The sequence below is a fragment of the Rattus norvegicus genome, chromosome 2 (assembly GCF_036323735.1).
Source record: "Rattus norvegicus strain BN/NHsdMcwi chromosome 2, GRCr8, whole genome shotgun sequence".
In the NCBI taxonomy this organism is placed as follows: domain Eukaryota; kingdom Metazoa; phylum Chordata; class Mammalia; order Rodentia; family Muridae; genus Rattus; species Rattus norvegicus.
This window is the reverse complement of record NC_086020.1, coordinates 177036963-177050732: the sequence shown is the minus strand read 5'-3', so window position 1 is coordinate 177050732 and position 13770 is coordinate 177036963. Positions and strand designations below refer to the sequence as shown.

The 13770-nt window shown below is 50.9% G+C and overlaps 1 protein-coding gene and 1 long non-coding RNA gene across 2 annotated transcripts; one reads left to right on the top strand and one right to left on the bottom strand.

Annotated features, from left to right (window-relative positions):
* Positions 1–19: 19 nt before the first annotated feature.
* On the top strand, positions 20–4270 carry Efna4 (ephrin A4). The gene is made up of 4 exons (NM_001107692.1): positions 20–193; positions 2557–2852; positions 3200–3268; positions 3611–4270. Exons 1-4 carry the CDS (start codon positions 81–83, stop codon positions 3745–3747), a joined length of 615 nt encoding a protein of 204 aa, NP_001101162.1. The 5' UTR covers positions 20–80; the 3' UTR covers positions 3748–4270.
* LOC120100864 (uncharacterized) lies at positions 1774–3617 on the bottom strand. The gene is made up of 3 exons (XR_005501087.2): positions 3177–3617; positions 2748–2877; positions 1774–2312 (listed from the first exon to the last, which is right to left on the bottom strand). It is a non-coding gene; the product is annotated as an uncharacterized LOC120100864 (long non-coding RNA).
* Positions 4271–13770: the final 9500 nt, after the last annotated feature.

The following is a 13770-nucleotide window of genomic DNA, read 5'->3' as shown; positions in this document are numbered from 1 at the left end:
TCCACTTTTGTACCTTTCTCGCCGGGACAGAGAAGTGGGCCGGGACCAGCCGGGCCAGACCAGACTGGACCCCAGGGGCGATGCGGCTGTTGCCCCTGCTGCGGACTGTGCTCTGGGCCGCGCTGCTCGGCTCGCGCCTGCGGGGGTGCTCCAGCCTCCGCCACTCTATCTACTGGAACTCCACTAACCCCAGGTAGCACGGCCGAAGGAGGCGAGCGCCAAGCTGGGCCCGCGCGCTCCCAGGCTGTGCGCGTGCCCGCTGCTCGCCTTTTTGCAAGGCGCTGTCTGAGCCCTGCCCAGCCGCGCGATGGGGCTCCTTTGTTTGAGCCGGCGGGGGAGGGGCGAGGCGTGCCCGGGGTCCCCCCCGCCCGCACGTGTTGGGGGGGCGGGCGGAGGACCCTAGTCCTGAGGGTGGTAGGTTGGAGTCTGAAAGCAGGGAGCGGAGGGGGCCTGGGCCCGTATTCTGGGTCCCGCCCCCCTTTTCTAGGGAGCCCTAACCTCCGGCGGGCAGAAGCTGGGGTGGACCGCTGAGAACCAGGGAGGGATCTTTACCCTAGTGAAAGAACGTGAGTTCCTCTCTGGTTCTGAGAGCCTCTCGGGCCCCTGATATCTCTGCTTCCATCTTGATCTTATTTCTGTCCAATCTTGGCCCTGCCCTTCCAGCTGATTCACCTGTGGGCCAGTCATTTGACCTTGCTAACCTCAGTTATGTCACCTACAAAATGGGCTAATAATACCCAGTACCCTGGGAAGCAAGCGGACGGTGCTGAGGTCAGGCTTGTGAAAAGGTGCGCGGTTGTACAGATTTAAATGCTTACTTCTTCCTCTCTGCTGAGCTGGCTGCCTTTGAACCTCGGAATTTTTTGTTGTTTGCATCCTGCTTCCCATTTCTCCCTGCCTCTCTGCCTTCCCCATCTGTTTTCCTTTCTGATTTTCTACTCAGACAATCTGTAGCTCTGTTCATTTATTCACTAACATTTGATAAGCACATACTGTGTGTCAAGACCAGCGCTGAGCCGCTGGGCATTACTAATGAAACCTGCCCTGTGGGAGGCCACAGCCCCCAGGAGGGCAGGCCTAAAGGCTGTCATTCCAATAACAGTCCTGAGTGATAAGAACTATTGTCCTGGACTCTGACTTCTAGAAGCTCGGTTCCAGACCCGTGCCTCAGCCCCCAGCCCTTGAGTTTCCAGTTCATTCACCAAATCCACAAGTATTTACTGAGTTCTAGCTTCACAGGGGGTCCTTTTCCACACCCAGCGTAATGAAACATACAAAGACCCTATCTTTCCTATCTTGCTTTCTAGTGGTCTGAGCTAAGCCGGAGAATCCTTCTAATCAGGAGTTCCTGGCCACCCATTGAAGGATGTTTAGAGGCCTTTTCTAAACCACGCTTTGTTGTGTGTGTGCTTGGGTTGGAGGCAGGGCTCATTCAGTATTTGGTGCTGTGGGGGTGGCTATCCCGGCCCTTCTCACCTGTACTGAGTCCCTCGGGCTGCTTCTGAGAAGTGAGGAAGAGGATCTTGATAGTGTGCAAGGCCTGTCTTTGTAATCCGAATTTACTGGGCTGGTCAAGAAAGGAAGCTGGGCTGTGTCTGGTGTCACATACCTGTGATCCCAGTCTTTGGAGGACTGAGGTCACACATGGGGCTCTGGGAACTCCACCTCCAGAGAAGCCTCCATCACATGTACATACCCACGTACACATCCATACATAGCTAAAAAAAAAAAAAAAAAAAAAAAAAAAAAAAGGATAAAATGAATGAAGACTTAGGTAAAGCAGGAGGATCATGAGTTCAAGGCCAGCCTGGGATCTCTAAAGAGAGAAAAAGAGCCCACCTGCCCGTTTTCTTTGTACCATTTTTTTTCACTGTGGGAGGGGGGCAAGAGTCTGCTTGATGTGTCTGATACTGAAAACCCTCAGAACTCCCACTTCATCTTGGTAACTATGCTGTGAGCATATAGCTGCTCCCTGCCTTAGCCTCCTGGTAACTTTCACCCTCTTAGCACTTACCAAGCACAGATGGTAAGCCAGGCACCAAAGGGGGCCCCAGGGAGGATGGGCTGCAGGGAAGGTGTCCCCTCAGCAATAAGCAAGCCTCATGGGCTGGACACTGCAGCTCTGGCCTCTCCAACACTGACTTAATGATCTTATTTCTTGCTTCTCCAGTCTCCCGAGGTATTCAGTCTGGGCATTGGCACAGGCGTGTAAGCTCAGCTACTTGGAAGGCTAGGACAGGAGGATCGTAGGTTCAAAGCCTGCCTGAACTATAGAGTGAGTTCATGGACAGCCTGGGCAATTTAGCAACACCCTGTTCCAAAAGAAAAAGTAAAAAAGCTAGTTATAACTCAGTAACAGAACATTTAGTTCAATCCTAGCTGCCAAAAAAAAGGGGAGACATTTTCTTTTTGAAAAGGGGTGGATCGTTCTTAGAAAATCATGCCTTCCTGAGCTATCCCATCTCTAGTGGTTGTGACAGAGGTGGGCCCAGACCCACATGTGCCCCAGTTGTCCCGTGCTACAACCCGTCAGCCTACACTCCCTCGTGCCCACAGGTTGCTTCGAGGAGATGCCGTGGTGGAGCTGGGCCTCAACGATTACCTAGACATCTTCTGCCCACATTATGAGAGCCCAGGGCCCCCAGAGGGCCCGGAAACGTTTGCATTATACATAGTGGACTGGTCAGGCTACGAGGCCTGCAAGGCAGAGGGGGCAAATGCCTTCCAGCGCTGGAATTGCACGCTACCTTTTGCGCCTTTTGTCCCTGTTCGATTCTCCGAAAAGATTCAGCGCTTCACACCGTTCCCGCTGGGCTTCGAGTTCTTGCCTGGAGAGACTTACTACTACATCTGTGAGTGAGCGGCTCACGCTGCCTCCTGGGGAAAGTGGGGAGAAGAATGGGGCTCTTTGCCTTTGTGTCAGAGCCTAAAGTAAGGAGGAAGGCAAGGCTGTGGGGAAGGGAGCTGTGGCTCCTAATGCTTAAGAGAGTTGGGTTTTGCTTGGGACGAGAGAGGTCAGTGAGCAGTTCAACTGAGTCTGGGCAGAGAAGAGAGTGTGAAAGCCAGGAAGGACTAGGGAGATGCCGAGAGCTGTGGATGGGCCACTACGTGGTGTGCCTCCCACAGGAAGAGGGCCTGATACAGCCTAACACCAGGGAATGGTTTTCTGCACTAACTTTTTCCTCCCAATTTCCTACAGCGGTGCCAACTCCGGAGAGTCCTGGCCAGTGCCTGAGACTCCAGGTGTCTGTCTGCTGCAAGGAGGACAGTAAGTGAGCCAGGGTCTCCTAGGCAACCCTTCTAGCCAGGTTGGGAAGGAGAAAAGGGTTGGGGAGGAAACAGGAACATCAGGCCTAAGGGGTCGAGACAGAGCTTCAAGCTTCAGACCCTTCTCCCATAAGTCCTCCCTGTAGGAGCGCTGGGCACAGACAATGGGGTCTCCAAGGACAAGGCCCTTCAAAGTCTTAATTGGACATGAAGACTGCTGACTAGGAAGACTTGGGAATTGGGGTTTGGGAAGGCAGTCTTTGGAAGACTCTAGGAAGTGGGAGCGGCTGGGAGGAACCCGCTGAGGAAGCAGGCAGACCCAGCAGTTCCATCTCCCTTACAGGATCCGAGTCAGCTCATCCTGTCGGGAGCCCTGGAGAAAGTGGCACATCTGGGTGGCGGGGAGGACACGCCCCCAGCCCTCTGTCTCTCCTGCTGTTGCTGCTGCTCCCAATACTCCGTCTTCTGCGAGTTCTGTGAGCCAAGTACACCTTCCCAGTCACCCCAAGGAGCCAGAGCCCTTCCCAGGATCCTCTGTTGAAGGGGTTCCTGCCACCGTACAGGCGATGCCAAGCCAGGCAGACATGATGAAGCTTTGATGTGCAAAGTCGGAGGATCTGAGGTGACCCTTGTAGGTGACTGCTCCCTCACTACAGGCTGAAGAGGAACTGCAAGGAAGCTGCAGACAGTCGGGCACCCAGAAGCATAGCTGCTTTGATGGTCTTGTCTCCTCCCCCTGGAAGACTGGGATTTCAGGGGATCAAATCCTTGAGACACTGGGGGCCAAAGCCAAAGACCTGGGAACCGGTGGGTTCCTGGCCAAGAGCAGAGAAGCCACGGTCTCTGTGGCCTCCAGGCCTCTTCCCAGGAGCAATTGTTGCCCCTTCCAGGGAGCCACTCTCTTGTCTTCTGTGAAGACGGACTTGCCATGAGGTTGAATTTCATGCTGGTTTGTATTTTTTATAAAGTGTTTGGACCAAACCTTCAATAAATCACCCGTTCTAGTGGGGGCATGGTGGCTCACACCTGTAATCCCAGCACTGGGGGTGGGGGGTGGGGGTGGGGACTGTGAGCGGGAAGTCAGTCTTGTATGGGAGGCCCTGTCTCAAAAAGACAATTTAAAAACCAAACAAAACAACCTTGAAGACCAGTGAGAAGGCTCGGCAGGTAAAAGTGCTTGCTGAAGAAGCCTTGATCACCTGAGGTCAATCCCTGGAACCCCCATGGTGAAAAGAGAGAACACACTCCTAAAAGTTGTTCCTTGAACATGCTACATGACACGTCAATGAATATACCACACACGCACACACAAATAATAAACTTAGGTTAAAACCCACCCATCTTTGTGCGGCCCTCCCTTGTGGCTTCTTCCCTGACACCTGAACTCCCTGGGGTCTCAGCTTGGCTTGGCCTGACCTCCATGCCAGCTGTGCCCAGGCCATCCATGCCAGACATCAGTGGGCACCCTTCTGGGCAGTTTGGGATAGGTGCCAGCAGCAGCTGTGGTGCTTGGCACCCTCTCCCACCTCCCCAGCCATCTTCCTGTGCTAGGTGGCAGATGCTGTCGACAATCCATTCTGGCAGTGCCTACTCGCGGGTACTAGGATAAAACCTACGGGAAACAGAAAAGCACCTGGGTTTCAGAATGCGGGAGTCTTAGCTTCGCGCCCTCCAGCCCCCCACCTCCCCAAGGGCACTCTAGGCGGTGCCTGGCCTAGAACTGGGAAGGTGGGGTCAGATCAAAGCCTTCTTCCCCAGCGGCCTCTTTGTTCTGAGCTTTTATAAGGAGAAGGGGGTGGGGCTCAGGAGGGAGGGCTCTTTCACTCTTAGTCCGATACTGTCTCTCTTCTCTCAGATAAGACTGACACCCCTTAATCCGACCAGGTCCATTTTTCTTAACCATGGCCTAGATGGAAGCAGGGGAGCGGGCACCCCTTCCCCTGTAGCTGAGCTTCGTCCTCCCCGGTGCCCCACAGGCTCCTTTGGCTTGGTGCCGGCCTGCCTGGCATGGGGCCAGCGATCGATAGGTGGATGTTGTGCTGATTAGTCCGACCCGGCTGCGGCAGCAAGAGGCAGCGTGTGAACATTATGGGGTGGGGGGTTGAGGAGCAGGCACCAGGATGCTGGGGATTGCGAAGTCTTCCCCCATCTTGCACACCTAGGTTAGACCGGTTCCTCTCTCTAAGGGAATGGAACCTGTCTGTCACACGACTTTGGCTCTCACAGTTCGTGATAATTCTGTGGCTCTAGCTAAGGCTCAGGGTTAAGGACTGTTGCTGCAGGCAGAATAGATTTTGAGTTAATAATCCCTTTATTTGAGGCCACTTTCAGAAAATGCCGCGTTATCAAGTGTATGTGTTAGGGTCCTGACCCTAAACTTTGATCTTTAGCAATTAAAAGATGTTTGTGTGAGGAAGAGAAGGCAGACTAAGAACCGTGGGAGGAGCTGTGGGCTGAGTCTTTTGGTCCAGCGTTGGAGTTCCCGTCGCTACCATCTTCCTGGAGGGCGTCTCTGTTGCCATGGAAACCGAAGATACAGTTACCTCGGTCCCTCAAAAGAGAAACCACAAGCAGGGCAAGTCCAGGGCAACCGTTTAGCAGCCCCTGTTCTGGATTCAGAAAAACGGGGTCTCCCCCAGCTTCCCGTGGCCTCATACACCTCTTCGTGGACCCAGCAGGAGCACTGGCAAGCAGCATCAATCCCATAAGCAAAACTTATGGAACTGGGAACCTAGTTGAAGTTCAGACGTATGGCCTCAGTTTCAGACTGCACTTAACACAGATTCGCGCATTTGCAGACATACAGCCCAGGCCTTTGCAGATGCAAGGGCGGATACTGGGGTGGGCACAGGTACCAGGCTTAGGTAGTTGCAAACTAATGCCCTCAGACTGTAGGCCTTCAGGCCAAGCCAGCCCTCTCTTTTTCTGTTTCCTTCCTCATAGTCGTGGGCCCAGATACTTCCAATACAGGCTGAAAGCTCTGGGCGGCCCTACCACACCTGGCTCTACTCATGAGAAGTCTTCGCGATGTGTTCAGAGGCACAGTTCCAAGAGGTTAGGCAGGCATGCAAGTTTTGGGGCGTCGCCGGTCTCCCCTAAATTCAGCTGCGCTAGACGGCTGAGGGTGGGGCCCTCAATTTACTAAGCCAACCCTAGTCTCAGCGGTACAGATGCGAAAACTTCATCTCTCCCTGCCTCACTGATTTGAGAGTCCTTTGCCCAGATTCTGCTCCACACCACGTCGCAAATTGCCCTTCACATTCTGAAGCTGTTTTTACTGTGACGCCCTCCCACCCCGCCTCCTTTTCTTCTTGCTTTTCTATATTCTCTTCCTCCATTCATTCATCCAGTGCTCTGTGAGCTCGTCTGCTATTCTTTTAGCCACACTAACTGGGGCCGTCGGGGGATCCCCAACAGTGACGCAGTTGAAATCTATGGACTCTGGCTTCCAAACAGCCAATAGAATTCCGGAACCTGGGGCATGAGGTCATCAGTGGCAATCTGCATTGGTTCAGGCCTGGGAAAGAAGGTCCCCATAGCAACCGACGGTGCGTCCAAGCATAACCTTGAGAGTGGTCATTGATCCAGCTGCTGGACTCTGTCTACTGTAGCTGCTTTAAGAAAGTAACGGGATGAGGAAGTTGAAGTGGAGTTCAACGTCCTAGGTTCTGTAGCCTTCACCCAACCAAGTTCTTGTCTTACTTAAGATTCTTTTTCTCACTCAGAGCAAAGGTCAGAGTCACTTACCTCAGAAAGTTGAGGTAGGGGTTATTTGCAACAGCCGTAGTGCCTTGGGTGCAGAGCTACTGACGAGGGGAATGTCAATTCTGAGATCTGTGTGTTCATCTGCATATCGTCTGCATCTCATTTGCATTCTGTTCATTTAAGGTCAAATTGGGCAGACATCTCCACCTCCCTATCTCTGTCACTTGTCTGTATCTGCTACCTATCCCCTGGTGGCTCTGTATTCCTGCACTATCCAACTCCACGAGACCCATCCCTCCTCCTGCTCTCCAAAAATCTCCCGGGGGTAGGAAGTGGCAGAGACTAGCTAAAGGAGAAAGAATAAGGTGTCTGCCTCGCCTCTAGATGTTGGTGACAGATGGGGAGTGCTGGTCTATACTGCCTGGAGACTAAATTGGCAAAGCTAGTGGTGGGGGGAGGTGCCCCGGCTGGGTTGAAGGTCTCCAGGGCCAAATCACCCACATGCCTGGTGGGATGCTGGGACTAGGGATGCTGGGTTCCAGCAAGGAGCAGGCTTGTCCACCTGTCTGGTGCCAGGGCAGCTTCCTTCCCCCCAATTAAACACTAATGAGGTGTCATTTAACCCTTACCTTGCCTACTGGCTATCATATATATGGAACTCAAATTCATGGTCTCACACTGATGAAAAAGAGGAAAAGAAAGCCTCTGAGGAAACCCAACCTGTGAGGTTAGGGCACCTGGACACAAGAAGGGAGGCACAGATACATGAGTGCCATGGACAGAATATTCTTTGTGGACTCTCAGGAGATTTTTCTAGGAATGAGTGGCATGGTCCAAATGCATCCCCCCCACACACACCCATGGATTTACAATTATCTATTAAACACCTCTGCTAAGTAAATACCAGACTGCTGGATGCTGAGGATGCACACTGGCACAAGACAACACCCTTCCCTGAAGTAATCCTCAGAGACAAGTCGGCTGAGTTTGAGGCCAGCCTGGTCTACAGGGTAACTTCCAGGATATCCAGGGGTACGCAAAGAAACTGTGTCTCAAAAAAAGAAAGAAAGAAAGAAAAGAAAAAGAAAAAGAGAGAAATCTTCAGAGCCAGACCAGCCAGACCAGCCATTAAGTAAGTATAATCCAAGAGCATGCATTAATACAGAACTACATACAAATGATTGGGACACAAGGGAGAATGTGCTCTAAGAAAAGGTTTTGGTCAAGAAGATCGCAATTTATGCCAGGGAGATGAGATGTGTACATTACAATTAATGATGTTTCTGTGTTTCGACATAATAAAGGTCTGCCTCTCTCTCTCTCTCTCTCTCTCTCTCTCTCTCTCTCTCTCTCTCTCTCGTTCTCTCTCGCTCCCCCCCTCCCCGTACATTCATGCAGAGGTAAACACACTGTGAAGGCATGTACCAACAGTCCTTAAAGTGCATCTCAACATGGACCTCTGTACCTCAGTCTCTTCTTGTGAACACATACTGTGGTTTTATTACAGATCAATGTTTTGCCGTGAAGCTCTTGTGCAGATTGGCCTGAACCTGCCCAGCCCAGGGAGAGAAGTGGAGAACTGATGGGAAAGGTGGGCCGACCTTATCTTCACATGAGAGGGCAGAAACCTAACTCCTAAAGCAGCAGCAGTCTGGCCAAGGGAGACAAAGGACCGGGCTCCAGGCTGTAGGGTACTCCTAGGCATGGTGGACCATTCTGCCTCTGATTCCCCAAATGACATGGGTGTTACATCTATCACTCTCCACCGGGAGCCCAAGTCCCCTCCCCTGCCACTCTGTGTAAAAGAACAGACCAGCTCAGACCTGTCTGCTGGCTCTCTCCCTGGGGAGCTGATCCTTTCCAGGGGACAGGAGAGGGCTGGGGAAGGGCTTGCTGAGAGCTTGCCAGATACTCCACCCTGACTCTACCGCCTGGATTTCTCCCCACCCACTCCGGTCTTTGCCCAGGCATAAACTCCATTGCCAGGGATACCCTGATTGTTGGACAGAGGGTGGGGGCCAGAGCTCTGACAATGAAGATGAGGTCTGGGTGGTGATACCCGACTCAAAGACCTCTGCACCAGGTCTTCCTGTCTCTTCATAACCACTTTCTAGAACTCAAAACTTTGGTGAGCATCAGATCTAGGAACAGTTTGAGGAGATTAAGAAGTGGCTGTGGGGTCTGAGAAGGTAGAGAGGGCCTTCTCCCACAGTATGAAGAAGGGTTATTTCGTATGTATGTAGGTATGTATGTATGTATGTATGTATTTATTTATTTATTTATTTATTTATTTAGACATAATGTAGCCCTCACTACCCTTGAACTCACAGAGATCTACCTGCCTCTGCCTCCTGAATGCTGGGGTCAAGGCTGTGTACCACCACACAGGCTAAGACTTTTTTTAAAAATATGACACCCCTTTCCTTTGATTTATTCAATCTTTTCCTACTCTCTAAGCCCTAGGTCACATTTCTCTGTCAAGAAAGCTTTAAAATTAAGGAAAACAGTGGAAACGGATTCTGGGTTGGTCTAGGTGGGCAGAGCAAGGAGGTAACCTCTTAACAGTTCTGACGAAGCCCCCATTAATCAAGCATCTCATGAGCCTTAAGCACTGGACTAAGTGCTTCCCAGAGAGTATGGATCTTGATCTTGGCGACAGCAACTTCTCGAGTCAGGGAAGGTATGATTGACCCCACTGGAGAGAGGAGAAAAGCAGACTCGGAGAAGCTAAATGACAAGGCAAGCCACTGAGTACTGCCTACTAGGTTCACGATAACATTGCACATGTTTCCTCCTTCTCAGTCTTTCTTCAGGTACCACCAAAGGTACCTACATCCCTAATTTAATACCCCAGAGATGTCACCTCCTACAGCCCCCTGGCTTTCTAGGCCCAGTAGAGGAATCAGGGCCTGGGTAGGAGTTGAGGTTATTACACTCTGACCTCACCACCTAAGTCCTGCATCCGAATTTCCTGTATCCTAGACAAGGGGCCCTGTGTCCTCCACTGTCAGTCAAATTGTCATCCCATGTATGTCTCCATGTCACCTCAGGTAGTTGAGCATACCACAGGGCCCCGTGGACACACAGCCTCAGAAGTCAGAAGAATGGAGCACCTGGCCCCGCCCCATCGTGCCCAGGTGACTGTGGTACTCACACAGCAGAACACCCGTGACCCTGCGAAAGGTGCAGAGCCGTGAATTTTTCATGTCAGGAGCTGGCGGCTGCCGCTCCTGCTCACACCATGCCTAAGCTTCCCTCTCACAGGCTCCTTGTTTATTTGTTTAATGAATTATTTATCCAGCCCCCTCCTCTTGTAGTCGTCCCCTCCCCCAGGCCCTAGCCGCCATGATTTATTGAACTAAGCTCAGCTCTGTGGTTGCTACTCCATGTCCTGGGAGCTGCCTTGGGCTACACAGCCTGTGCCCTAGACCTGCTCAGCTTCCTGATTCCTTGGCTCCCAGGGGTGGAGAGAATGCAGTAGCACCATGTCAGAATTTTTGAGGAGTCTGGGGAGGTCATGGCACCCAGCCCTGGGGCCAGCGGGGCCTGAGGCGCTGAGGAGCAGCCCCATGGAGAAAACTCCAGCTTCACAGACAGCAGATCAGAGTCTGGCCTAATGTTTCAGAGTTTCACACTTAAGTCTGTGACCTACATGACCTACTGTGGGAGATGAAACCAGGAACTGATTTTATTAGTAGCAGGCAGCTTGATCAAATTATCACTTTGAAACAGAGTCTCATTTAGCCTGGGCTGGCCCCAAACTCATTTTGTAGCTGAAGATGAGCTGGAACTTTTTTTTTTTTTTTTTTTTCGGAGCTGGGGACCGAACCCAGGGCCTTGCGCTTGCTAGGCAAGCTCTCTACCACTGAGCTAAATCCCCAACCCTGATCTGGAACTTTTGATCCTCCTTTCCTCTCCCTCCAAAGCTCTGGGATTATAGTTACCACTCTACCTGATTTATTTTAAAAAAATGTAATTGGGTGGCGGTGCTCACCTTTAATCCCAGCATTTGGAGGCAAAGGCAGGTGGGTCCCTATGAGTTGGAAGCCAGCTTAGTCTACAGAGCGAGTCCCAGGACAACCAAGGCTACAGAGAGAAATCCTTTCTTGAAACAACAACAAACCAACAAACAAAAAAGACTGGGTATGTTGGTACACAACTTTAATCCTAGCAGCCAGGAGGTTGAGGCAAGTGGATCTCTGTGAGTTCAAGGTCAGCCTGGTTTACATAAGGAGTTCTAGGACAGTCAGGACTACATAATAAGACCCTTTCCTCAAGCAAGCAAACAAAGCCCCTTATTTTATAATTTTATGTGTATGGGTGTTTTGCCTGCATGTATGCCTATGTACCATGTGTGTGCCTAGTGCCTGAAGAGGCCAGAAGAGGAGGTGGATCTCATGGAACTGGAATTACAGGTGGCCATAAGCTGCCATATGGGTGCTGGGAATCAAACCCAGGTCCGTTGCAAGGGTAAAAAGTGTTCTTACCTACAAAGCCATCTCTTCAGCGTACAAGTATACTTTTTTTTTTGTTCTTTTTTTTTTTCCCCTGGAGCTGGGGACCGAACCCAGGGCCTTGCGCTTCCTAGGCAAGCTCTCTACCACTGAGCTAAATCCCCAACCCCACAAGTATACTTTTAAAGAATGAAACAAAAGACAACTATCAGGACATGTCCTCTGCAGCAGTGGTCAGTATTGTTTTGTGGAACTTCCTGCCTGTGGCCCATGTCACAGCCTGCAGTGCCATAGGTGTGTATGCACATGGGTGCTGGCTGGCAGTGCCAGTCAGATAACCCATTCCTACTGGTGTCAAGTCAAGAGTGACTGGAGTCACAGATACAGACAAAGGCCTACTCCCCACTGATAGAGGACTTCTCCTGCCACACACCAGGCCCTAGGCATAAAGAGTAGCTCATCCCATTCACAGAGACCTAGTCCTTCAAGAATCCCAGCCCCCGCCAGGCATGGTGGCACACACCTTTAATCCCAGCACTGGAGGCAGTGGCGAGTGTTTGAAGCTAACCTGGTCTAAATAATTATAAATACTCAGTTCTAGGACAGCCAACAATACATGGAGAGACACTATCTCAAATAAGTAAATAAATTAGTAAATAAATACATAAATTATTAAATACATAAACCCCCAGTCGCCTTGAGGCTTTTGAACAGCGCTGCAGCTGGAGGAGTGTATACTGCATGTTCTGTACACAGAACTGCCACATACCCTTGTGAAGTTTGTACTTGGTACAAAAAGTTACAACCCAGGGCAAGAAGAAGCTGACATTAGCTCACACTCCCTTACTAGGACGGAGAGACACATAAGCCCACTTCCCACCAAAGGATGTTGCACCTTTGTTTTTGTACAAAGCACCACTTCCCAAGAGCTCACACTCTAGAGACAAAATCTTCACAGAGGGGCCGAAATCAGTCAGCCAACACTTCCATGGAAGAAGCCTGGATACTAGAGGATCAGACCCCACAGACACAGGCCCCACAGACAGACACGGGCCCCATAGACAGACACAGGCCCCATGAAGTGTTGAAAGTCAGATTTTGGCCAGAGAAAAGAAGGATGATCTTAAGCTCAGGGTTAAACAAAGAGTGCCCCAGGTTCAAAGGAAATGTCTCCCTTTTTAAAAAAAATTATATTTAATTATGTGTGGACCCTCTTGTGTGTGTGAGAGTGTGTGTGTGTGTGTGCACAAACACACACACATGTGAATATATGAGTACCGGTACCCATTGAGGGTATAAGATCCACTGGAACTAGAGTTACAGGCAGTTGTGAACCATCTGGTGTGGGTCCTGGGAATCGAACTGAGGTCCTCTGGAAGAATAGCAAATGCTCTTAACCTGTGAGCCACCACTGTGAAGCTCTATGTATGATTATTGGACAGAGAGAGTAGAGTCCTACAGTCTAGAGAGAAATGTCTGGGCTCTAGGGTATGGGGCCCAAGCCACACAAGTCTTTACATAAAAAACAGGCTTTATTATTTATTTCCGGTAATGGGGATTGAACCTAGGGTCTCGTACAAATGCTGTGCCAATAAATACATTCCCAGTTTGGAGCCCAGATTCTAGAAACAGGAACCTAAGGTTTCAAACAATGGAAGTCAACGTTGTGGACCAATCCAGCACCCTGAACTCACTCTGCTTATTAGACAGGTTCTCTGGTTACTCTGCCTTACAGAGAGAAGCTTATGGTTTTGAAGCAAAGGCATGGCATGGAAGGCCAGAGTTGGAACTTGTGCTCCCCGGAGTAGGCAGGTCAGCATTATTTGGGGGAAGCAAATCTCTTTGGGAATGAAGAGAGCTGCTTGCAAAGTCCCTCGTTCCCATCTCAAAGGACCTCATTTGTTTTCTGGCTCCCAAGAAGAGAGAAGATATCTCCCGGGAGTGGAGAAGTATCCCGTGAGGACAGCACCCACTCTTGCTTAGCAGCAGGGAGGCAGAGCACCTACTGGGCATGAACTGCCCTGCCCCCAAACACAATGCCCAAGGCAGGCTTGTGGTCGGGGCCTTGTACTGCCAAAGGTAAATTGATAGAGGGTGCTGCTAACTGTCCTGCCTCTTGAAGCACAAGGAAACAGCCATAGGCCAGCCTCCCTGGGCACAGGTGCTATGGGTTCTAAGAACCCAGTCAGGCATGGTTCTGCTTTGCCTTTCAGGCTGGGCTTCTGGAAAAGAGACAAGATAAAGGGTGAATGCCTACTAGATCTGTATTCTGGATCTCTCACAAAAATAGTGTGTAGATCAATTATTTGGGAGAAGAGAGACTTACATACTTCAGCGTCTCTGT